Consider the following 26714-nt stretch of genomic DNA (forward strand, 5'->3'; position numbering starts at 1 on the left):
TGCAGGGTTGATTTCCTTTAGAACTAACTGGTCAGTACCACCTGTCGTTTTCAGAGAATCCAAGATTTGGCTGCAGTCACTATTCATTCACCCCTTTCATCAGTCTTTATTCCTTCCGGTGTATCTGGCTTCCCTCAGGGTCATTTTCCTTTCCTTTTTCCTGGTGCAGCTTTGCTGGTGACAAATTCTGTTGGCTTGTTAGAAGAAGTCTTAATTTCATCTTCATTTTTTTTTTTTGGTAGTTCATACATTTCTTTATTTTTTTTTTCAAGATAATATTTTATTTATTTATTTATTTATTTTTGGAGGCTAATTACTTTACAACATTGCAGTGGTTTTTGTCATACATTGAAATGAATTAGCCATGGATTTACATGTATTCCTCATCCCGGTCCCCCCTCCCACCTCCCTCTCCAACCCATCCAAGTGCTCATCTTCATTTTTTGAAGGATGTTTTCTTGGTTATAGAATTCTACATTGGCAGTTATTTTTTTTTTTTTTCCTGAACTTTAAAGGTGGTTTCCATCATTTCTGTTAGAAATTGACTTTCAGTCTTTTTGTTACTTCTTTGAAGATAATGTGTGTGTGTGTGTGTCAAAATACACTGTTTACTGCTTTTAAGATTTTCTCTTTTATGTAGTCTGTCTGTCTGTCTGTCTGTAGTAAGCCAGCTTGGCTGATTTGATATTTTGTTTGTTTTGGAAAATTCTCAGCCATTCTTTCTTCCACCCTATTCTTGTTTTCTCTTTCTGGGGCCTGAATCACAAATGTTAGGTCTTTTGTTATGTTCTACTTCCTCTATAATACTGTTCTTTTATCTTGTAATTTTATGTCAAAGTATAGCTCATTAACAGTGTTTTGATAGTTTCCGGTGGGCCGTAAAGTGACTCAGCCATACATATACATGTATCCATTCTTCCCCAAACTCCCCTCCCATCCAGGCTGCCACATGACATTGAGCAGAGTTCCCTGTGCTGTAGAGTAGGTCCTTGTTGGTTATCCATTTAAAATATAGCAGCATGTGCATATTCATCCAAACTCCCTGTTTTTTGTTTTAGTTTGGGTGTCTGTTTTAATCTACCTGTCTTCTAGTTGACTAATTCCATCTTCCTGTTGTGTCTAATTTTCTGTCACACCCTTCTGTTGAGTTATCGATTTTAGATACTGGTTTTTTTTTTTTTTTGTTCCATTTAGTTCCATTAGACTGGAATTGGCTGGTGAAAGTCTTCCTCTCATTTATTATGCTCATCTTTTTCTCTGTTTTATTGGGCTTGGTAACAGTTTTGAAGTTGGTTGGCTGACTTCCTTACCTGGTGGCCACCACCTTCAACCATCCAGGCTCTGCTGCGTCAAAGCTGGTCTGCAGCCCAGGTAAACCGAATCTTGTTCTAAGCACAGACCTTTTAGGGCTTCCAGACAAGAGTCTTTTGTGTTCTTCACAGCCCTCTGGGGGTTCCAGATTACAAATCTTTGTCTTCACTGTGCTTTCAGTAACTCTTTGGTTAAGATTCATGTCTTTTGCCCTCGGAATTTGAAACCTGACCAGAGGGGAAAGCCAACCCTGTGCTGGACCCCAGGTCTCCTCCAGTCATGCCAGGGCTCCTGCTTGTGTCCGTAGGATGAAAGAAGCTGCGGAGGCTGGAATCCCTTCAACAGGGAGGGTCTCTCCTTCCTGTGGCATCTCTGAATTTCATTGTTTGAAGCTGCTTCAAGGAGTCGATTTCCATAGTTTGTCTAGCTTTTCATGTTTTTTTTTTTTTTTTTTTAACTTTATCTGGCTCTGCTGGGTCTTGGTTGCTGTGCTTGGGTGTTCTCTAGTTGTGGTGAGCAGGGGTTACTCTCTAGCTGATGTGTGGTCACTTCTCTTGTTGTGGAGCACGGGCTCTGGAGTGCAGGCTCAGCATTTGTGGCACACGGGCTTAGTTGCTCCACAGCATGTGGGATCTTAGTTCCCGAAACAGGGATGGAACCCATGCCCCCTGCACTGGCAGGCAGATTCTTTACCACTGGACCACCAGGAAGCCCTTCAGGCTGTTCTTGATGAGAACACTGATGCGCTACTGACCCCTCTGTGCTGCCTGGATGTGGAAGACCTCTGCAAGTATGACTGCCTTTAGGGGCACCCCCTAACTGCCTCCACCTGTTCACTGAGGACCTTCAAGTAGGCGAGATGTGACCTGCCAACACGAATTCTGAGTCATGGCACCTGGAAGACTGTGTCGGCGAGGATCCTGAGGTGGCGTCTGCTGGGAGCACTGCCATCTTAGATCAGTGTGGTCTCTCCGGTCATCAGGCAGGGGGTTGCCACCTGTTTGCCTTTCCTATGTTAGCTATACAATTCTACTTCACTACTTGATAGACCTTTAGACAAAGCCCTTAAAGAAAAGGAAAGCACCTTAAGTTAAATGCTGCTTTTTCTACACAGAGAGAGCTGATGAGTAGGAATTGTGAGATAAAACCTTAGGTGTTTCAAGTGCTGTTATTTTTTTGATAAAATAGTAGGCGCTCTGTGCATTTTTGGTTTGTATAGCACATAACTTAAACATTGTGGTAGACTCCATGCGTAGTGTGTTGTTAAACTGTGTTTGCTGTAAATCCTGAAAAATTACCCCAATCATTATTCCAAAATGTTCTAAATTGCTTCTATTCTTGCAGTTGTTAGTATGCCACATATTATTCTGTTCTGATTTTTTGCTGAGCAAAACATAATTGCTTTTGTGGAATATAGCTCTGTTGATGCTGTAATCAAATATTAAAAATAGAACAGCAGAGTTTTGCAGAAAATACAATTAAAGAAACAGTGAGTGCATGTGTCTTTTTTACTCCTGTTCATAACTCTTTTTTTTAGACCAGAGCTGTTAGAGAAAATCAAATCTTGATTTGAGATGATTTATATGGAAAATAGCCATGAGCTATATTTGCAAGATAATATATACTAATACATATTGCCCACATGGAAGTTTCTTTGCTTTACTCAGATAACTGCATGTAGGCCTGGAAACTTAAAACAGTCTGACAGTCTTATTTCAATGTGGAATAGTTTCTTTGGTAGAGCTTTTTTGTTTTTTTATTGGAGTATAGTTGCTTTACAATGTTGCATTAGTTTCTGCTGCACAACAACATGAATCAGCTATGTGTGTACACGTATGTATATATCACCTCCCTCTTGACCTACCCCCCACCCCCCGCCACCCACCCCACCTCTGTAGCTCCATCACAGAACACTGAGCTGAGCTCCCTGTGTTATGCAGCAGCTTCCCACTAGCTATCTATTTTACACATGACAGTGTATTCATGTCAGTGCTACTCTCTCAATTCATCCCACTGTCACCTTAACCCTCTGTCCACATGTCCGTTCTCTTTACATCTGTGCAAATAGGTTCATCAGTACCACTTCTCTCTCAACTCCATATATATGTGTTAATATATGACATTTGTTTTTCTCTTTCTCACTGACTTCACTCTGTTTGACTGTATCTAGGTCTATCCCCACATCTTTACATGGCCCAATTTCATTCTTTTTATGGGTGAGTAATATTCTGTTGTATATATGTACCCCATCTTCTCTATCTATTCCTCTGTCGATGGACATCTAGGTTGCTTCCATGTCCTGGCTGTTGTAAATAGTGGTGTAGTGAACACTGGGGTATATGTGCCTTTTTGGACGATGTCTTTTTCTAGCACTTTCCAGGAGACCCACAAGGGAGAGAGGCCAGGAGAAGGGTTTTAAATGCAAAGAGAAAGTGAGAGTGAGTTATTGCAGGAAGGATGGTGTGTTGGGGAGCGGGGAGGGGATAGGGAGCTTGGGGGAGGGGATAAGGGAGCTCCTGTTGAAGGGTGGCTCTGGGGGTCTGGTGGGGCAGCCTAGGCAAGAGAGTGTTCTGGAAAGGCAGGAATGGGACAATGAGGGTGGAAGGGGTTTCCCTGAGCTTAGCGATCCCAAGTCCACTGCTGACCAGATGTGGGAGTTCTGAAGGAAGAGACTCAGGGCCAGTCGCAGGAGGGGCGGTGACACTGGGGATGGATGCTCAGTCACTCAGTTGTGTCCTACTCTTTGCGACCCTGTGGGCTATTACCCACCAGGCTCCTCTGTCCATGGGATTCTCCAGGCAAGAATACTGAGTGGGTTGCCATTCTGTCCTCCAGGGGATTTTCCTGACCCAGGGATGGAACCTGTGTTTCTCTTCTGCATTGGTAGGTGGGTTCTTTACCCACTGAGCCACGTGGGGATGGAAGGAGATGGCATCAAGGGTGTTGGCCCTCTTGGGATGTCACTGCATCTGCCCGGAGCTTTCCCTCCATTCCACCAGCACAGCACAGCTGGCCAAGTCCCCCAGCCTGTGCTTGGGATACTTGAAGGGTCTAAACCCATGGGTGGGTGTCAGCCATGAGTGAGGGCCAGGGGCCTTGGTGGGATCCCAGGGTCCCGGTGAGAGTGAGCTCAGCTGGACGGTCATCAGTGGGGGTAGTCCTCACATACACCCATGTGTATGGTCAGCAGCACAAGGAGCACTTCTGGTGGCCTCTCACAGAATCCTAAGTCCCCTTGCCTCTTCTTCCCCTGTCCTCCCCAAGTTCCAGGACAGGAGACTCTCTTGGCCCCCAGGTCTCTGGTGCGTCCTGAGTGGCGAGAAGGGCCAGGGCTGGCCCGAAGGCAGAGGGGCACCTGGAGGCCCAGGTCGTAAGGAGGGCAGCCTGCGGGCCCCGCAGTGGACAGGTCTGGGCAGCAGAGGGCGCTGTGAGGGGCAATTGCGAGTGTCCAGGAATTCAGAGATCCTGCAGGGTCCAGTCCACTGGCTGCAGAGGCAGGAGTTCCAAGAAGGGCGCATGCTCGGGGTGGGGTTGACTGAAAAGGATTTGGGAGCACAGCCTCTTGCCCTGGGAAAACCCAGGCCAAGGCACCTTGAAGGCACAGTACTGGGTCATGGAGTTTGCATAAATAGCATGTATGGTTTATAACATTAGCACAGTGGCCTTTATTCATAATCATCTGGAAACAGAGGAGCAATTTATCTGCCAGACAGGCTTGCGTCCTATTGTAATTCCAGTGGATTCAAAAGTTGATGTGAATCTGTGAATTCGCTTGCATAATTATACTCTGATAGCTTTTCATTACATGTAATGCGATTTTAATGGAATTAATGTTCTGTATCAACAAATACATTGTTTTTATTGTTGTGTAAAGAGGATAATCTGTTCTAAAAGAAGAGAATCAACGTGATTTGTAAATGGTTCATGTTACTGTTGTTCAGTCCCTCAGTCGTGTCCAACTCTTTGCAACCCTGTGGACTGCAGCACACCAGGCTTCCCTGTCCTTCACCATCTCCTGGAGTTTGCTCAAACTCATATCTGTTGAGTCAGTGATGCCATCTAACCATCTCACCCTCTGTCACCTCTTTCTCCTCCTGCCCTCAATCTTTCCCAGCATCAGGGTCTGATGGTTCATAAAATACTCTTTGCCAGACTAGGCGATGTAACTGCCCACTTGATGTTTTCTTTCCCACTTGGGCTGAGAAAAACAAGGGGTCAGGAGGGTCCAGCATGCATTGGAAGTTGCATTTATGTCTTAAATTCTCATCGTTCTTCATCACAGAGGGGTAGACCACATGGAACTGCCCATGGCCACCTGGCTGGCCCCTCACTTGGGAGACCAGGCCTTCCTGCTCTACACACACACCTGTGAGTCTGTGTTGGGCCCCCACACAGTGCTGGGATCCTGATTTCCTGCCCCCCTCCCTCAGTCATAAGACCACAGAGACCTTGACATATCTTGTAATCAAACGGCCCAACAGTGTAGGTGCTGGACTTTGGCCCCACCCACTTGTCGACCTGGGGAAGAGAACGTGGCAGGGGTTACCTCCCACTTACATGGGTGTACCCCGGCCCTCCACCACTGCCCCAAAAAGGCAGAAGCAGCCATGGTTAGCCTGAGTTTCAATAAAGTGTTTTCTGTCTTCTGTATAAAACATGGTTTTGAAATAACGTGGAGGGAGTTAGAATCCCACTTACAGGAGATAATCACAGGTGTCTTGGGATTTGGTGCTGGCTTCTGTGTGTTTGCACGTCAGCATGTGTATTCATTTACTTAATAGAAGGGAAACTCATCCCCCCTCCCAACCATTGTGTAGCCTGCTTTTCCTTTTCTTCTTTTCCATTTATGTGCTGTGAAATTTTCTGAGTGGCACTAAATGTTCTTCCATAATGAGACTTAACGGCAACACTTGGGAAGGACCTGAAAGACAAACAGTGCCCTCTTGCCAAAAACCCAGATTGGTTCCCATTTTCAGAATAAAAAATAATATTTGATTAGTACCTGGAATTCTTAGAAGAGGAATTACAGGCTCAAACTGCATGCATGAGTGAGTGATTGAGTGAAAGTCCAACTCTTTGCGATCCCATGGACTGTAGCCCACCAGGCTCTTCTGTCCATGGGATTCTCCAGGAAAGTATACTGAAGTGTGTTGCCATTTCCTCCTCCAGGGGATCTTCCTGACCCCAGGGATTGAACCTGGGTCTCCCACATTGCAGGCAGATTCTTTACCATATGAACCACCAGGGAAGCCCAAATGTATGCAAAGCTTAAAATATTCCTGACATAATTCATGCGTAGATGAAAATCATCGTCACCAACAGTTACATACTTAAAAGCCGGCATCCTTTCTCCTCTTCCCTAATCCAGTTTCTCATCATTAGGTTTCTTGTCTTTCCTTCCATAGAATTGTTTCTGTATGTACCAGCATCCACTCCTTTCTGTTTACACAAATGGGATTTGTTTTCTACCCATCGGGCTGTGTCTTGTCGGTTATTTATCTCTCACAGCATCTCACAACAGCACGCACGGAGCTACCTCAAATGTCATAATGCGTGTATTCATGTTATATATAAATATCAAGCTTTATTGAACTAGCCCTTTATATTAACCCACTGGTTACAGGTTTCTGCAGTGAACAACGTGGCATGTCTCCGGCAGCACATCCATGGGCTAAATTGCCATCACTGAGCATGAGTATGTGCACTTTCTAATTTGAGAGGTTTATAAAATTGCCCCAAGGGAAGCTACATCAAATTATACCAACATCCATAATGTTCAAGAGGAACTCTCCCCCATCCCCCACTCTGTCCTTGGCACCACTGAGTTCACCAAACTTCACCAAAAATCGTTGGCAGTCTGACTGATAAAAATGTTTATATTTTGGCTTGCTCTGAAAAAATCGGAGTAGCCTTAAGCATCCATTTATATGTTTATTGTCCATTAAAAATGTGAATTTCCTATTCTGAATCCTTTGCCATTTTTTCCAGTTGAGTAGTTCCTTTTTCTTATTAATGTAACTGATCTCTTTGTGAACTGAGAAGCCCTTTGTTTACTGAGCGTATTATAAAATATTATTCCCATGTGTAATTGGTCTCCAATTATATATTCTTCTTAAACCACAGAAGTGACAGAAATGGTATGGACCTAACAGAAATGGTATGAACCTAACAGAAGCAGAAGATATTAAGAAGAGGTGGCAAGAATACACAGAGGAACTATACAAAGAAGATCTTCACAACCAGATAATCATGATGGTGTGATCCTTCACCCAGAGCCAGACATCCTGGAATGCGAAGTCAAGTGGGCCTTAGGAAGCATCACTACAAACAAAGCTAGTGGAGGTGATGGAATTCCAGTTGTGTTATTTCAAATCCTAAAAGATGATGCTGTGAAAGTGCTGCACTCAATATGCCAGCAAATTTGGAAAACTCAGCAGTGGCCACAGGACTGGAAAAGTTCAGTTTTCATTCCAATCCCAAAGAAAGGCAATGCCAAAGAATGCTCAAACTACCGCACAATTGCACTCATCTCACACGCTAGCAAAGTTATACTCAAAATTCTCCAAGCCAGACTTCAGCAGTACATGAACCATGAACTTCCAGATGTTCAAGCTGGATTTAGAAAAGGCAGAAGAACCAGAGATCAAATTGCCAACATCCATTGGATTATGGAAAAAGCAAGAGAGTTCCAGAAAAACATCTACTTCTGCTTTATTGACTATGCCAAAGCCTTTGACTGTGTGGATCACAACCAAATGTGGAAAATTCTGAAAGAGATGGGAATACCAGGCCAACTGACCTGCCTCCTGAGAAATCTGTATGCAGGTCAGGAAGCAACAGTTAGAACTGGGCATGGAACAACAAACTGGTTCCAAATCAGGAAACGAGTATGTCAAGGCTGTATGTTGTCACCCTGCTTATTTAACTTCTATGCAGAGGACATCATGAGAAATGCTGGGCTGGATGAAGCACAAGCTGGAATCAAGATTGCTGGGAGAAATATCAATAACCTCAGATATGCAGATGACACCACCCTTATGGCAGAAAGCAAAGAAGAAATAAAGAATCCCTTGATGAAAGTAAAAGAGGAGAGTGAAAATGATGGCTTAAAGCTTAACATTCAGAAAACGAAGATCATGGCATCCAGTCCCATCACTTCATGGCAAATAGATGGGGAAGCAGTGGAAACAGTGAGAGACTTTATTTTGGGGGGCTCCACAATCACTGCAGATGATGACTACAACCATGGAATTAAAAGATGCTTACTCCTTAGAAGAGAAGTTATGACCAATCCAGGCAGCGTATTGAAAAGCAGAAGCATTACTTTACCAACAAGGATCCATCTAATCAAAGCTATGGTTTCTCAAGTAGTCATGTATGGATGTGAGAGTTGGACTATAAAGAAAGCTGAGTGCCGAAGAATTGATGCTTTTGAACTGTGGTGTTGGAGAAGACTCTTGAGAGTCCCTTGGACTACAAGAAGATCCAACCAGTCCATCCTAAAGGCTATCAGTCCTGAATATTCATTGGAAGGACTGATGCTGAAGCTGAAACTCCAAGTCTTTGTCCACCTGATGTAAAGAACTGACTCATTTGAAAAGACCCTGATGCTGGGAAAGACTGAAGGCGGGAGGAGAAGGGGACAACAGAGGATGAGACAGTTGGATGACATCACCGACTCAATGGACATGAGTTTGAGTAAACTCTGGGAATTGGTGACGGACGGGGGGGCCTGGAGTGCTGCAGTTCATGGGGTCACAAAGAGTTGAACATGACTGAGCAACTGAACTGAACTGAACTGAAACCACAGATATATTGATTGGCTCTTGCCATGATGATGCTACATAAAGAAGCACCCAGAAGTCCATGGTTGGCATTAGCCTAGTTTCTTTTCTTTTTAAGGTTTTGCAGGTCAACCAGGGCCCCCACTTTGAGCTGGAGGCTCCTGGTTGTGTTTAGGTCTGTGCTATTTTCGATGCACATGTTTAACAGCTGGCCAGCAGGGAAATTAGTCGTTTGGAAAATAACCTGAAAAAACTGTTCAGAATGGAATACTGAGCAACACTGGTATGGAAGAGGTGAAAGAAGAACTAAGGGATTGGAGGATGAAGTAGGAAGGATCAGGGTGTGGCTGTCGGAGTCCCTGACAGAATGTAAAAGAGATGACATTTTAGGAGATGTTGGCTAAAAATCTCCAAACTAATGAAAAACATAAATGTACAGATTTAGAAGCATGTGCATGCATGCTCAGCCACTTCAGTCATGTCTGATTTTTGTGACCCCATGGACTGTAACCCACCAGGCTCCTCTCTCCTTGGAATTCTCCAGGCAAAAGTACTGGAGTTGTTTGCCATCCCCTCCTCCAGGGGATCTTCCCAACCCAGGGATCGAACCCACGGCTCTTGTGTCTCCTGCGTTGGCAGGCGGGTTCTTTGCCACTACTGCCACCTGGGAGGCACCTTCAGGACATAGTACATCTCAAAGAGGATTATAAAACAAAAACCGCACATGTAGACATACCATGCAAAAACCTCAGGGCCCCCAAGGGCAGGGAGACAGCTTTAAAAATCTTCAGAGAGTGAGAGCAGTAGCAGCTCTCAAGGACCAGCAGTGTGACAGCAGCCAACTCCCTGATGGCAACAGCAGAAGCCAGAAAGTCGAGTAACATCTTCAAACTCTTCAGAGCAGAAACTGTCCAGCTAGGATTGTGTGTCCGGCTAAACTATTTTCCAAGTATGAGGTCAAGTAAGAAATCTACAGATAAACCAAAAAAAAAAAAAACAAAAACAGGATTTGCCACTAAAAGATCTGCACTAAATCAACTTATAAATTCAGGGTTCCTGACTGTTGGCAGAGCAGTCTCTGGAAGCCTTTGGAGCCCTTCTCAGAATGAGGATTTTAAATTCATGAAATAAAATACATAGAATTACAAAGTATTATTTAAAAATACTTCTAAATTATTTTAAGAAGTGTCATAGTAATATATGTGCTCATTTACTAACTAATCGCATAAGAAAATCTAGTACTAGGTCTAGTAACTACCCTAATTTCAGAGTAAATAGCACCAGTGAAGGCTGCATCTTACGGGCAGAGGCGAAACACATGAATTTGGTACCCTGGGGTGGTTCAAGTGGTAAAGAACCCGCCCACCTATGCAGGAGATGCAAGAGACAAGGGTTCCATCCCTGGTCAGGAAGGTCCCCTGGAGAAGGGAATGGCTTATTCACACCAGTGTTCTTGCCTGGGAAATCCCATGGACAGAGGAGCCTGGTGGGCTACAGTCCATGGAGTCTCAGAGAGTCAGATAGGACTGCGCCTGCACGTGCATGCATGCACGCACGCACACACACACAGAAGAGCTGATTTGCATCTAGGAGACACACATTGCGGCAGAACATGTGGTGTGTATCTCAGCTCTGATTTTCTTTTGACTCGTGAGTTATTTATAATATTTATATGATACTACACTTTTTTTCTTACACGGGGCAACTTTGTCATCGACTGACAGCTTTGCTTATTTGGTGGCTCACTGTTAAAGAACTCAACTGCCAGTGCAGGGTGTGTAATCCTGCAGGGTGTTCAATCCCTGGGTCAGGAAGATTCCTCTGGAGGCGGAAATGGCAACCCACTCCAGTATTCTTGCCTGGAGAATCCCATGGACAGAGGAGCCTGGCGGGCTACAGTCTATGGGATCGCAAAGAGTCAGACACAACTTAGCAATTGGGCACCCATGCTTGGGCAGCTCAGAATACTATCTGTACCCTTATTGCAACAGGTCTTTCTCCAGACATGTGAATGATGGCTTTTTAGTGGTAAATCTGTATCACTTGTAGCTGTTGGGCAGCCAGCCATGTGCTTTGTGAAATAGTTTAATTGGCTCTCAGGTCTGCATTCTGGAAGGACTTGCTTCACTACCTGAAATGTCACATTACCATTTGCCTCTGAACCCGATTGGAAGATCTGGAGGAAGTTCCTGATTTTAGGCAGCAAAGGAACTTTTTAGTCTTCCAGACAAGATGTAAAGGCCTCATTTATTCCCGGCTTCATGTCCCAGGTCAGCACCAGTCAAACAGGAAGACTTCTACTCTGAAGATGCCGCTTCTTCTCATAGTCTCATCTCCCTTCTCATTACTCTCAACAGCAGAAAGTTCTTTCTAATTTTATCTCTCCTCTCTTATGCTGGGTGAGGAAGTGGAGAAGAGAGCCAGTTGGTGTCCGTCCTCACAGCACCTCGCAGGTGTTGGGAGAGTTAACCCTCCTCTCTGAGCAGCTTCATGTCTCTCATAGTTTCCTCGGCTTTGCTTTCACAGCTACTCAATTGTCTGTTCCTCTTCTCTGACCCTCTTCAGTGTCGCTGTAAACCACAGACTGCTAATAAGAATCCTGGCAATTTAAATGGGACAGGGGTTACAGGAGGTGTGATGGTTTCAGGCCAGCCAGATGCAGGATACTCTTCCTCACAGGAGTGGGATGAAGTAAACCTGCAAAAGTACTGAGATGGCAGAGCACCATCCTGCCTGTTACTGGGACTGAGCTAACAGTAGTTCAAGCTACATATCAAGAGATATGGTTTCCTCCCCCCTTTCCCCTCCCCCCATTGCCATGGGGATGGGAACAGCCATTCTCAGGGAGGGGGAGGCTAGCATCTGCTCTTGGAAAGTCTCCTCCCCACTCCAGTGTGCCCCCTGCCCTTATTAGAGCTGGTGCCGGTGTTTCTGTATCAGAGAGCAGAGACATCCACTCCTCCTGGGAGCAGACACAGAAAGAGAGGGGATGTTTAGGGAAAAAAGAGCATCCTACCCTGGATGTGTTTGTTTTTGTTGTTGTTCAGTTGCTCAGTCCTGTCTCACTTTTGCAACCCCATGGACTGCCGCACACCATGCTTCGCTGTCCTTCACCATCTCCCAGAGTTTGCTAAAACTCATGTTCATTGGATGTATTACTGTATTAGTAAGGTCGGGCTGGAGTAACAAAATAGAAATAATGCCATTTGCAGCAATATGGATTGACCTGGAAATTGTCATACTAAGTGAAGTAAGTCAGACAAAGATAAATGTCATATGATCTCACTTATATGTAGAACAAAAAAATAATGCAAATTAACTTATTTACACAGCAGAAACACACCTACAGATAGCAAAACCAAACTTTTTGTTACCAAAGAGGAAAAATCCAGGGGTGGGGGTGCATTGCTGGAGGGATAAATTAGGAGTTTGGGATTAATATGTATACACTACCATATATAAAATAGGTAATCAACAAGGACCTACTGGTAAAACACAGGGAACTCTACTCAATATACTGTAATAATCTATATAGGAAAAATTCTGAAAAAGAATGGATATTTGTATGTGTGTGTGTGTTAGTCGCTCAGTTGTGACTGAGTCTTTGTGACCCCATGGACTGTAGCTCCCAAGGTTCCTCTGTCCTTGGGGTTCTCTAAGCAAGAAGACTGGAGTGGGTTGCCTTTCCCTTCTCCAGGGGATCTCCCTGACCCAGGGATTGAACCCACATCTTTTACATCTGCCTGTATTGGCAGACAGGTTCTTTACTCTCTGAGCCACTAGGGAAGCCCGGATATTTGTATATGTACAGTTAAATCACTTTGTTGTATACCTGAAACTAACATAATATTGTAAATGAACTATGTTTCATTGTTTTAGTCGCTTCAGTTATGTCTGACTCTTTGTGACCCCATTGACTGTATCCTACCAGGCTCCTCAGTCCATGGGATTTCCCAAGCAATAATACTGTTGTGGGTTGCCATTTCTTTCTCCAAAATCAGCCATGCCCCAACATAAAACAAAGATTAAATAAAAAATATCATAGACTGGGTCAACTAAACAGAAATGTATTTTTCTGTAGTTCTGGAGGTGGGAAGTCTGTGATCAAGATACTGCTGTGGTCAGGTTCTGTGGAGGGCCAGCCCTGTTCCTGGTTTGTAGACAGTTCACTTCTCTGTGCCTCATGTGGCCTTTCCATGGTATGTACAGGTGGAGAGAGATCCTTTCCTTATTTTCATATAATCCTGCTGTGCCATCATGAGGCCCCAGTCTAACCCTGATCACCTCCTGAAGGTTCTACCTCCAGGTACCAGCACCTTGTGGTTTAGGACTTGACCATATGGGTTTGGGGAGACACATTCAGTCAATAACAATTCACTTTCTTCTGCAGAGCAAATTACCACAAACTTCACAGCTTAACATGATACCCATTTATCATCTCACAGATCCCTAGGGTCAGGAGTCTGGACATAGCTTAGCAGGATCACCTGGGCAGGGTCCCACAAGGCTGCAGTCAGGGTGTTACCAGGGCAACATTATTTCAGGATGCTGTCCCTGGGGAGGGTCATGGGATAGCACACCTTACTTACACTCAAGGGGACGGCATTACACAAAGTCAGCATCTGCCTGCCTCACTCCATGTGGTGGTTTTATTCTTTGCCTTTGTATAGGGGCTTGGATCCATTCCTAATTATATTTATTAATGACATTCAGAAATGTAAATTATACTTAGTAAGCCAAATTGTTCATGTTTGCTGGAAGTAAAATTATTTTAGGATATTTGTGAGAATTATAACTTCACTACAGGGACTTCTGGTGGTCCAGTGTCTAAGACTCAGTGCTTCAGATGCAGGGGACCCAAGTTTGATCCCTGATTAGGACACTAGACCCCACATGCCACAGTTAAGAGTTTGCATGCCACAACAAAGACCCCATTTACTGCAGCCATGACCTGGCACAGCCAAATAAATGAATAAATGACTTCATGATGAAGATAGGAAAAGCTGAGAATTTTTACTGTGGCCTAAAATAAGTGCTATTAATTTCCTTTGTGTTTCGAAACCTTTGTTCTTTGGAAGGCCGGTAACATCCGTGTTATAAGTGGGCTGGTCACTGTAGAGATTTTATAGTTTTGGCAACTTCATCTTAGAAGAGGAAGGAGTTCTGTCTTCGCATATCCAAGAGGTCTTGAGGGGTCTTGGGTGGTTGGAGAGTTCAGTGGGGCCCCTCGGTTCAATTGAATTCCTGGGCCCTTCCTGGATGAGGAGGTATTGGGCCGTGTCTCAGAGGATGGGCGAGATTTCACCTATTAGAATGGGAAGGAGAAGGCAGAGCTTAAGTGGACATCTTCTGGGAGATAGTCAGAGAATGTTCAGCCTCCCTCCAGGCTCAGTCTGGGCATCGCCAGTGTCGTCATGAAGGGCAGACAGAGGGTACTCTGGAGGTCCCATCCTGGGGAGAATGGTGGGGTCAGAGCCAGGCCCCTGGAGCTTGGCCATCGTCCGAGGGAAGAGAAAGGGTTGGGGCTGAGGCAGGGGGCCAGCGACAGGAGGGGAGTGCTGAGTGTGGAGGGGAGATAGCCCACAGGGGTTCCCTTTGAGAAATGCTGTGACTTTGGTGCCCACAATGGCCAGGACAGGAGTGGAGGGTCCCTTTGGGCAGTGATTGTGGGGAATCAGGCACCGGACTATGTGGGATTATCTGGTCCAGCCAGAAAAGTGACGTGCACCTGGTGGAGACATCCAGCAAGGCTCCCGTGAGTGGGGGGCAGAGGCAAGTAAGTGGTGGAGTGCCCCCATCCAGGTAGGTGAATCCTGAGAGCCAGTGCAGGCAGAGGGGAGAGGTGTTGAGAGGAAGAGCAGACCCAGCCTCAGAACAGCGGGTCCTGAACACACCATGGCTCAGATGAGGATGGCGGGGTTGGCAGAAACGTGGACACTCCAGAAGAAGGTTGGAGATGGAGATAAGAGGTCAGGGTCTGTGCCCTCGGGCACAGAGTGACAGTGAGTCTCAGCAGCGTGGCCTTATGAGGAATGCCAGCTTACCATCGGAACATGACCTGGGGGAGTCATGTGTCCATGCAGGAGGATGCATTGGGCACCAGAGCAGGTTCTGAGAGGTGGAGTGTGGGGTGAGAAGGGAAGAAAGCGGCTTCAGAAGCACATGGAGAGGCGTGATGGAGACCCAGCATGGGAGAGCCTGGGGGACAGCAGCCCGCAGTTCTGTGATGGAGGGGGCTGGGCTGGGGCATCACGGAATGAGGGGGTTCAGAGGTGGGAACACGGCTGTCGGCAATGTTTGCAGCATCGGCTGTGTGTGGAAGCAGTGTGTGCACTGCAGAGAGGAGGCAGATATGACAGGCTTGGGAGCAGCGCACGCTGAAGCTCTTCAGTTCATACTTATCTGTGTGTGTGGTTAAGGTTTAATGTTTTTCATGTGAGACCACTGTTCTGGGTGTTGCTGGACGTCTGAGACCAGTGTGGCGCTCGGTGGATGCCTGGAGGCTACTGGACCGGAGACTTGGTTCTGCTCTGTGCCAAGGTGCTGGGGGTGAACTGGGCTCTGTCAACGGTGGGACCTTGTGGGTCCATTCAGTTGCGTGTTCTCCTCCAAGCCTGGGGCTCGGTCCTTTTGGAATTCTAGGGGGCAAGTGCAGCCTGGCCCCTCCAGCCTGGCCCAGGTCCTCCATGGAAAGTCAAGGAGGTACAGTCCATCTGTCCCATTTGGTGACCCCCCTGAAGGCAGATTGCAGTGGGTGAGGAGCAGCTGTGTCTCCGTGATCTTCTGGCCTTTCCTGGACATAAGGAGACTGGGAATATGGACAGCAGGGAGCGTGGGTCTAATGTGGGCCTGTGGGGGCAGCCCAGGAGAAAGGTGGGCCAGGAGCCGAGGATGATTCTCCTGAGAGGTAGCAGGCATAGGGGAGCCTGGATGGATGGGGGGCTGCGGGGGATGTCCTGAGGGGACATGCTTGGTGGGTCAGGGGGCCAGAGAACGGGCAGGGCCACGGGCAGGCAGCTCAGAGCCAGGGTGAGAAGTGTAGGAGTCTCCTTCGTGGGCAGGAGTGAAGAGGAAGCTCCTGCAGGGGCAGGGGCCCAGGTGAGGGAGGGCAGATTGGGCCTGCGGGCTTCCATGCAGGTGACAGGTGACCAGAGAGTGGGGACATCACCACCGTCCCCAAAGCAGTGTATCCGGTACTCTGTGTGATGCTGAATCACATGGCACGTGTCTCTCAGGACTTGAGGAGAAGGCTGGGGAGGCTCGATCAGAAAGCCTGTCTGCTCTCGACGTCCCTGTGAGCCGGTCACCTCAAGCCCTGAGTGGTGGCCTCAGGCATGACTGTAGGAGGGACGAACCCTCCACCATGACCGCTCCGCCCGTGCTGTGCTCCAGACAAGTCTCCTGGCGGCTCCTCACGGCCTGTTCTCTCTTCCAGGTGCTGCTGTCAGGCCTCATTGGCGTCGTCTCCTGGAAGCGGCCCCTGTCCCTCGTGGTAAGTGGCACCTTGTCTCGTGTGGCCCCAGAGCCATGAGTGCTTTCAAGGCATCGGCCTCCCGCCAGCCGGCCTCCCACCTCTGCAGGTGCTCGCTCATGGGCTGTCCTCTTCTTGTTTGTCTGTGTTGTCGTGCCCTCTTGCAGGACATGTCACCAACACAGGCATTTTAAAGAGTGTGGACACAGGTGTTGTCTCCAAACGGGTAAACACACTCGCACACATAGATGTGATCACATGGCCAGACGTAGCTCATCCGAGTTCCAAAAATGTTACCTTACTGCATGTCTTGGTGATTGTGAAACTCTGCATGGTGATCATATTTATTTGCATAGGTGTTTCTTTGAATGAAAGAAGGAAGAAAGAGGTGCCCCTGGAGCCCTGTCTCAAGGGGGCTGGGGCCTTGTGCTGGGGAGAGGGCGTGCTACACCGGAGGTGGGACAAGGATGATGGTTTTTCCCTCTGCAAAGTACCCAGAGCGAATTTGTGTCTATTGATCTGTGTGTGTGTGCTTCTCGGCGTGCGCATTAATGTATTTATGTCTCCACATCAGGACTAAGCGAAGAGGTTTTCTGGCTTTTGATGGATTGTGAAAAAGACGGCCTCCTCTTTTGTAGTAATCAATTATTTAAAATCTCTTCTTTAAGTGATTAGACTTGGAGATAATGACATGTACTAAATATTAATGGAAATAGGAAAAAAGCCCACAAATCTTTTCTTTGTAAACACCTCCTCCTCCGTGAGAGGAACCATTAATCACATCCTGAAAAGGCATTGGGAGGGAGGGGTGCTTTCCTTCTGGGGGCCTACTCTCCTATAGAACATCGAGAAATTTCCTTTAAATTTTTATTTTGACATTTTCAGATATGTGCCCAAGTAGAAAGACTATATAAGGGACCCTGTATACCCCAATCCATCTCAACAGCATCGACACTGGCTGGTCCTATTTCGTCCAGGCCCTTTGCTGGATTATTTTCAAGTCAGTCTCAGCTTGTATATCGAGATGCTAATGCTTTTGTGCAAAGGGAGGTGGCGGCAGACACTGGGTCAGGGGGCCGTGCTGTAGGTCCCCTTCAGGGACACAGGGACAGCCTGCCCAGCCCTTCTGACCAGTCCCCATTGTATGAACAGAGCAAACCCTCTGCCTGGCTTCTGAACAGAGGAAAGTTGGCCTCCTTCAGGTGGGCATAGGGGATGGGAAGAAGGCCCATCCCACCCCATCACCACCCTCATGCCCACCCCAGCCCCGCCTGGGGACAGAGCTTCTCGCAGGACTTGGCATCTCACTGTGAAGGATGCATGTGCTGCGGGCTCCTGAAGTGTCAGGACTCCTCGTGCAGGTGGCTGGGGTATGTCCTGGGGGCAGGTCAGCAGCAGTAGGGTGGGTCTGGGGGCCTCATCCCAGGAGGGTGGCCCTAGAGGGAGCAGCCACAGCTGAACCTTCCAGATGCTGGCTCTGCAGTCTTGTGGGTCCAGCTGCTTTCCAAGTAGCAGAGGAGGAAGGAAGATGCCCCTAGTATGACCACTTCACCAACTCAAGGACATAAGGGATTGGATTAGGGTGGTACCAACTGCTGTCACAGACCCCAGACTTTCAGTGTTTTAATGCCATGCATATCTGCCTCCTGCTCCCGTCTGGAGGGGCCTGCCAAGCAGCAGGTTGTTCCTCCCACACAGTGATTCAGAGACCCCACTTGCTTCTGCCAGGGGCCCTACACTCTCCAGACTATGGAGTCCCCTGCATTTCAGTGAAGGGGAAAGGATGGCAGAGAACCATGTGCTTCTTGACTTCCTTGGCCTGAAAGGGACTCATGCTTGCATGGCACACCATGGGGGTGTCAGGGGGAGGGGGCTTGTCACAGAGCCCAGGGGGCATCTGGCGGGGAGGAAGCTGGAAAAGATGGTCCCTCCCTGGACAGATCCCTCCCAGAGGCACCCGCATCGTGGAGGGAGGGCAGAGTCTTAGTGGAGAGCGTACTGTCTCTGCTATAAGAACACTCATCTATCTGTTGACCAGGGTGGTGAAATCTCTTGATTTATTAGCAAAAAAACCCTCACTCTCTGAACCGTGAGCATGGACGTGATCTTAGCCCTCCTCCCTGCCCAGCCTCATCCCGAAAACCTGTACCCTCTGGGATTCCTGTGTGTGGTCCCCAACTGACACTTCCTCCCAGACCCCTTTGGCCTCTGACCAGCCACTCATTAGGGCTCGCTCGTTGCTGCCCCCTGGAAGCCCTCCTTCCCCCCAGGATGTGGGGGATCCCCTCCTCCAAGCATCTGGATCCAAGCCCCGCATTGTGCTCCATGACATGTAGGGCCCATCCTTAAAATACTGTTAACAGGGACCACATACCAGACATTTCCTATGTGCTAAGCCCTGCATGGGAGGGATACCGGAGCTTGTCCACAGTGTCCTTGTGAGTACGATACTGTTTTTATCCCCATCTTCCAGAAAAAAAGGAAGACTTAGTAAGGTAAGTGCCTTGCCTAGAGTCTCAGCTCAAAAATCCTGAAGTCTTGATTTAAATGATTCATTTTTTTAAGATTTATTTTTATCAAGGTGACATTGGATTATAGCATTATATAAGTTTCATGTGAACTTTATATTTGTTCTTCCATGTACATTGCAGCGTGCCAGTCACCAACAACCTAGTTTCCATCCATCACCACAAAGGTAATAATCTGCTTACCCTCTCTTCTGCCCTCCAGCCAGCCCCTGGAGTAACTGATGCGCTGTGGGGAGTAGGGGGCTTCTGTTGGGGAAAAGGCTAGGCGGGGGCAGCAGGCTGACTGACAGGGTGGGAAGGAGTCCACCCTTCCCAGTTGGTGCCTGTTATGCACGGAGAGGAAGATGTTTTGACTTTCTGCCATCATTTCTTCTGTGACTTTCTGCCACTGCATCTTCTAGGAGCCTTTTCCAAATGCTGAAGCCTCACGGGCGCTTCACCAGTTGTGTGTGTGTGTGTTCACATGGCTTTTTTCCACATTCGTATTTTTCAATGTGATGAGTGTCTCCTATGATTGAGATAATTGTTTCCTTACATCAAACCATAAGAGGTTTCTCATTGTGCTAGATTCCAATTAGGATTCAGATTATATAGCTCTGATTAGCTCATTTTTTTCAGAGATTCAGTGATATGTCTTGTGATTGCTTATATATCAATGCTGGAAATAGTCTCACACATAATCACAGGCATTATAGGAGCCCCCCCAATCCCACCCCCATCCACTGTCCCACTTTACATGGTTTCAATTACCCATCCTCAACTGCAGTCAAAGATATTAGATTCCAGAAAGGAACAATTCAGAAGTTTCCAGTTTCGAGCTGTTCTGACTATGGTGATGAAATCCTGAGCCTTACCCTTGGGATGTGAATCGTCTGTTTGTCCAGCCAATCTCGCCCATCCATCACTCTGCAGCTGTCTGGGTTATTATGGACTGTATAGTATGTCGGTGCTGTGTTCCAGTGACCCTGGAATGGTGACCATTTTACTTAATGATGGCCCCAAAGCTCAAGAGTAGTGATGCCAACAATTGGATACTCCAGAGAGAAGCCATAAATTCCTTCTTTTAAGTGAAAAGGTAAAAGTGCTAGACTTCTTAAGGAAAGAAAAAGTGTCTGCCAAATTTGCGAAGATCCACAGTAAGAACAGATCATATTCTATCTGTGAAATTGTGAAGAAGGAAAGAGAAATTCATGCTACTTTTGCTATCACACCTCAAACTGCAAAAGTTATGGCCACAGTGCATGATGAGTGCTTAGCTAAGAAGGAAAAGGCATTAAATTTGTACAGTAAGACATTCTGGAGAGACCACATTCACATAAATTTTATTATAGTACATTAATATAACTATTCCATTTTATTATTAGTTATTATTGTTAACCTCTTACCATGCTTGACTTTTAAAGGAAGCTTTATCACAAGTGTATAGTGATATGCGGACTTCCCTGGTGGCTCAGTGATAAAGAATCTGCCTGCAGTGCGGGCAGGTTCGATCCCTGGAGGAAGATCCCCTGGAGGAGGGCATGGCAACCCACTCCAGTAGTCTTGCCTGGAGAATCCCATGGACAGAGGAGCCTGGAGGGCTACAGTCCATGGGGTCACAAAGAGCTGGACAGGCCTGAAGTGAATCAGCACACGTGCAGGCATAGTGTTATATATAGGATTTGGTACTGTCTGCCATATCAGGTGTCTACCTGAGGGCTTGAGATGTATTTCTTTCAGATAAGAGGGGAATGCTATATACTTAATAAAAAAAGAGCTTGAGTGGGTAGTATTGACCTGGCCACTAGTCTGCTTGTAATAACTAATACTATTGAGAAGCTAATAACCATGAGTTAAAAACATTTTTAGAATTTGTTTTTATAAGTAACAAATTACACTTCAGTACAGTCCTGGGTATTCGTTGGAAGGACTGATGCTGAAGCTGAAACTCCAGTACTTTGGCCACCTCATGCGAAGAGTTGACTTATTGGAAAAGACCCTGATGCTGGGAGGGATTGGGGGCAGGAAGAGAAGGGGATGACAGAGGATGAGATGGCTGGATGGCATCACCGACACGATGGGCATGAATTTGAGTAAACTCCGGGAGCTGGTGATGGACAGGAAGGCCTGGCATGCTGTGATACATGGGGTCGCAAAGAGTCGGACACAACTGAGTGACTGAACTGAACTGAGCAGTTCTTAAAAGTAAATTAGACATATTTTGAAAACTAATAATCTGTAGGAATATGAGTGCCATATCTCGACTGATGTGTTTAGTACTGTTTACATTTTATGTTACAGTGATTGAAGAGTCTAGCTTTTTAGTCTACTCCAATAATGATTTAGCTTTATTGCTAAATTGTTTCAGCCCCAGTAGGAATGTGTATTACTAGATTAGGGTTCAGTCCGAGAGGCAGAGCCTCCAGGAGGTCTGTGAGCCTGACTCCTTGGGCCCTGCTCTGGCCCCACTGCTTGTCTCGAAACATGCAAATACCAAGGAATTGGAAGTGGATGATAAATGAGCTTCAGCCAGCATGAGGGTTTCTCTCTCTCTCTTCATTGCTATGGTGATCATTTTCCAGTGAAGGAAAGCTTAAAATATGTTAACTTCTTTTTTAAAGTATCTTTCAATTTTTATACTAGAAACAGTATTTCCTGCTGTGCCCATCAGAAATTCAGTCCTGGGCTCACTGCAGATTTGTAAGTTTGGCAATATTTTGTGGGGGAAAAAATGTATGAATCACTTTAACCTTTAATATGAATTATAGGAAGCCTGTAGGGCTTTCTTTCAAGCCCATTGAATTGAGCACAAATATAACTTTAATATGCTATTTAAAAATGTAGATGAATAAAAGGTTAACGTGTTTAATATAAATGTATTTGGAGTCATCATTTATTCAGAAAATTCACTATAAATCCTCTTTGGGGCCTTCTCACAGTCAAGATCATGACCTTTTGAATATAGTCAGGAGAATGTATTTTGCTCAATCACATTAAAGATAAAGCCTTCATTTGTTGGTGCTGAGAACAAGAGGAAGTAGAGTATACCCATATTTATAAGGCAGTATTTTACTCTGCTAATAAAGCAGCTGAAGAATCTAAAGCCTCTTTCTTGTTTATGAAAATAGACTAGCACACTTGTCTTTAAATTTATTAATGGTATTAAATTTAATCAGGGGAAGATAAGTCTAACCAGAAAGCTGAGACTGAAATGAACTAATTGAATTATAGCATACTGAAACCACTCAAGGCCAAGTGAAATTAGAAATAATCATTGCAAAAAAATCATTTTTATTAAAACATGACGTTTGTTTAAATCACTTCTTCAGTTCAGTTCAGTCACTCAGTTGTGTCTAACTCTTTGCGACCCCATAGACTGCAGCATACCACGCTTCCCTGTCCATCACCAACTCCCAGAACTTGCTCAAACTCATGTCCATCAAGTCAGTGAGGCCATCCAACCATCTCACCCACTGTTGTACCCTTCTCCTGCCTTCAATCTTTCCCAGCATCACTGTCTTTTCCAATGAGTCAGTTCTTTGCATCAGGTGGCCAAAGTATTGGAGCTTCAGCTTTAGCATCAGTTCTTCCAATGAATATTCAGGACTGATTTCCTTTAGGATGACTGGTTTGATTTCCTTGCAGTCCAAGGAACTCTCAAGGTGACATCATGATATCAAGAGTCCTCTCCAGCACCACAGTTCAAAAGCATTAATTCTTCATTGGTCAGCTTTCTTATGGTCCAACTGTCACATCTATAACATGACTGCTGGAATAACCACAGCTTTGACTAGACGGACCTTTGTCAGCAAAGTAATGTCTCTGCTTTTTAATATTCCAAGCCCAAGAAAGTAAAGTCTCTCACTGTTTTCATGGTTTCCCTGTTTACTTACTATGAAGTGATGGGACTGTGGTGTTGGAGAAGACTCTTGAGAGTCCCTTGGACTGCAAGGAGATCCAACCAGTCAATCCTAAAGGAAATCAGTCCTGAATATTCAATACTTTGGGCCCCTGATTCAAAGAACTGATTCATTGGAAAAGACTCTGATGCTGGGAAAGATCGAAAGCAGGACGAGAGAGGAGGAGATGGTTGGATGACATCGCCGACTCGATGGACATGAGTTTAAGCAAGCTCCGGGAGTTGGTGATAGAAGGGAAGCCTGGTGTGCTGCAGTCCATGGGGTAGCAGAGTTGGACACAACTGAGCAGCTGAACTGAACTGAACAGATGGGACTGGATGCCATGATCTTCATTTTTTGAATGTTGAGTTTTAAGCCAGCTTTTTCACTCTCTTCTTTCACTTTCATCACAAGGCTCTTTAGTTCCTCTTTGCTTTCTGCCATTAAGGGTGGTATCATCTGCATATCTGAGGTAATTGATAGTTCTCCTGGCAGTCTTGATTCCAGCTTGTGATTCATCCAGCCTGGCATTTTATATGATGTACTCTGCAAATATAAGTTAAGGAGGGTGACAATATACAGTCTTTTTTTTCTTTTTTTTTTTTTTCAAGACAATATACAGTCTTGACGTACTCCTTTCCCAGTTTTGAACCAGTCCATTGTTCTATGTCCGGTTCTAGCTGTTGCTTCTTGACCTGCATACAGATTTTTCAGGAGGCAGGTAAGGTAGTCTGGTATTCCCATCTCTTGAAGAATTTTCCACAGTTTGTTGTGATCCACACAGTCAAAGGCTTTAGCATAGTCAATGAAGCAGAAGTAGATGTTTTTCTGGAATTTTCTTGCTTTTTCTATGATCCAGTGGATGTTGGCAATTTGATCTCTGGTTCCTCTGCCTATTCTAAATTCAGCATGGACATTTGGAAGTTCTTGGTTCACGTACTGTTGAAGCCTGGCTTGGAGAATTTTGAGCATTACTTTGCTAGCATGTGAGGTGAGTGCAATTGTGTGGTAGTTTGAAAATTCTTTGGTGTTGCCTTTCTTTGGGATTGGAATGAAAACTGACCTTTTCCAGTTCTATGGCCACTTCTGAGTTTTCCAAATTTGCTGGCATATTGAGTGCAGCACTTTCACAGCATCATCTTCTAGGATTCTAAGTAACTCAACTGGAATTCCATCACCTCCGCTAGCTTTGTTTGTAGTGATGCTTCCTAAATCCCACTTGACTTTGCACTCTAGGATGTCTGACTCTAGGTGAGTGATCATACCATCATGGTTATCTGGGTCATTAAGATCTTTTTTTGTGTAGTTCTCATGTATTTTTGCTATCTCTTCTTAATATCTTCTGCTTCTGTTAGGTCCATACCATATCTGTCCTTTATTGTGCCCATATTTGCCTGAAATCACTTTCTAGTGCAAATTATTTTGATCCATCAGACACATTCTTTTTTTTTTCCATTATGGTTTATCACAGGATATATAAATAGAATATAGTTCCCTGTACTATACAGTAGGACCTTGTTGTTATCCATTCTAGATATAATAGTTTGCATCTGCTAATCCCAAACTCCCAATCCTTCTCTCCCTCATGGTCCTCCCCCTTAGCAATTGCAAGTCTGCTCTCTATGTCTGTGAATCTCTTTTTATTTTGTAGAAAGGTTCATTTGTGTCCTATTTTAGATTCCACATATAGGTGATACCATGCAGTGGTATCTTTGTCTGACTTACTTCATTTAATATGATAATCTCTAGTTGCATCCATGTTGCTGCAAATAGCATTATTTCATTTTTTTAATGGCTGAGTAATATTTCATTGTGTATATATACCACATCTTCTTTATCAATTCATCTGTTAATGGGCACTTAGATTGCTTCCATGTGTTGACTATTGTAAATAGTGCTGCTGCAAACATTAGGGCACATGTATTTTTCGAATTATAGTTTGCCTAGATATTTGCCCAGGAATGGGATTGCCAGATCATATGGTACCTCTATTTTTAGTTTTTTCAAGAATCTCTATACTGTTCTCTATAGTGACTGCAGCAATTTGCATTCCCCACCAACAGTGTATGAAGGTTCCCTTTTCTCCACACCCTCTCCAGCATTCGTTATTTGTAGACTTTTTAGTGATGATCATTCTGACTGATGTGAAGTGATGCCTCATTGCAGTTTTGATTTGCATTTCTCTAATAGTTAGCAATGTTAACCATCTTTTTATGCACCTATTGGCCATCTGTACATCTTCCTTGGAGAAATGCATCAGACACATTCTTAATTAAAAATGTAATAAAACTTACTTTTTGAAAGAGACAGTGAGCTTGGATAGGAAGATTAGAAACAAGGTAGGCAGAGATACCTAATAAGGTACTTGAGTGCTTGAGAGCATAATGAATTAAATGCATCATTTCAAACTGCACCTGGAAACAACTGTAGTAGACTTTTCCCTGGTAACAAGGAAACCACCCAAGCTGTATGTAGTGTGTGTGTGTGTGTGTGTGTGTGTGTGTGTGTGTGTGCTTAGTTACTAGGTTGTGTCCGACTCTTTGTGACCCCATGTACTATAGGGGTCACCTGCAAATGACTCCAAATGACTGTTGAGAATCTTCTCAGAAAGAGTGAACTCTTACTAGTCTTGGGAATGTTACTTTCTCCCAATAGGGCAGAGATCAGACAGCAGCAGGTTTGTTGGAAGAGCACTGAGGATATGGGCCATTTGGGGAGCTCAGGACCTTGTGGGGGGCAGGCTTCCATCTGCAGGGGTCCCCATGCCTGCCTTGGGGGGAGTCCTAGACTCCTTCTGTGTATCTCTACATATGGCTGGGGGCTTCCACAATGGCTCAGCAGATGAAGAATCTGCCTGCAGTGCAGGAGATGCAGGTTTGATCCCTGGGTTGGGGAGATCCCCTGGAGGAGGAAATGGCAACCCACTCCAGTATTGCCTGGGAAATCCCTTGGACAGAGGAGCCTGGCGGGCTATAGTCCATGGGGTCGCAAAGAATCGGACACGACCTAGCAACTAAGAACACACACATACACACACAGACACACACTACATATGGCCTGGGTGGTTTCCTTGTAAGCTACATGCATTTTCAGTCACTTCAGATGTGTCCAACTCTTTGCAATCCGATGGAATGTATCCTGCCAGGCTCCTCTGTCCATGGGATTCTCCAGGCAAGACTACTGGAATGGGTTGTCATTTCCTTCTCCATTGTAACCCACATCCAGTAGTGGTTAATATGTCTTGAGGGGAGTTGTAGGTAGCGGGACCCTCAGACCATGGTCAATGTCTTGATTATAGTAAGATACTTAGTAGGCCAGCTTTTGGATCAGCACAGTTTGAAGATGTTCCCAGAAGAGTTTGTCCCACTGTGGAGGCTTGGTTATGTCTTTCCTGGTGACTTTCAGGAGATGACCTTTATATGTGTCACCTTGGGCTGATTCTGACTTGTAACTGATTCCTTATCGTGCCTGTCTGGAACACATAAGAGATGTGGTCAGCACACAGGAGGTCACAGAACTGTCCAGTGATGAGGCTCAGAGCCTGTGGTTGCAGTAAAATACCTTGTGCAAGCCATGGGGACTGTGCAAGGAGTCAGACACAAAGAAGCACAAGGTGATGGTCTTGCCTTCAAGTTTAGATTCTAGGACCTTTACTGGTGGTCTAGTGGTTAAGATCCAACTTGCAGTACAGGGGACATGAGTTCGATCCCTGCTGTAGGAAGATCCCACATGCCACGGGGCA

The 26714-nt window shown here is 45.6% G+C and overlaps 1 protein-coding gene across 3 annotated transcripts in view; it reads left to right on the plus strand.

The window, feature by feature from the left end:
• ENTREP2 (endosomal transmembrane epsin interactor 2) overlaps positions 1-26714 on the plus strand; it is a 240305-nt gene that overhangs the window by 98976 nt on the left and 114615 nt on the right. For all 3 annotated transcript variants that reach the window (XM_070477674.1, XM_070477673.1, XM_020873342.2), the window contains exon 2: positions 16531-16587. In XM_070477674.1, coding sequence (XP_070333775.1) covers positions 16531-16587 — 57 coding nt within the window. The remainder of the gene's footprint in view (positions 1-16530; positions 16588-26714) is intronic.

Source organism: Odocoileus virginianus, chromosome 16 (genome assembly GCF_023699985.2).
Source record: "Odocoileus virginianus isolate 20LAN1187 ecotype Illinois chromosome 16, Ovbor_1.2, whole genome shotgun sequence".
Lineage (NCBI taxonomy): Eukaryota > Metazoa > Chordata > Mammalia > Artiodactyla > Cervidae > Odocoileus > Odocoileus virginianus.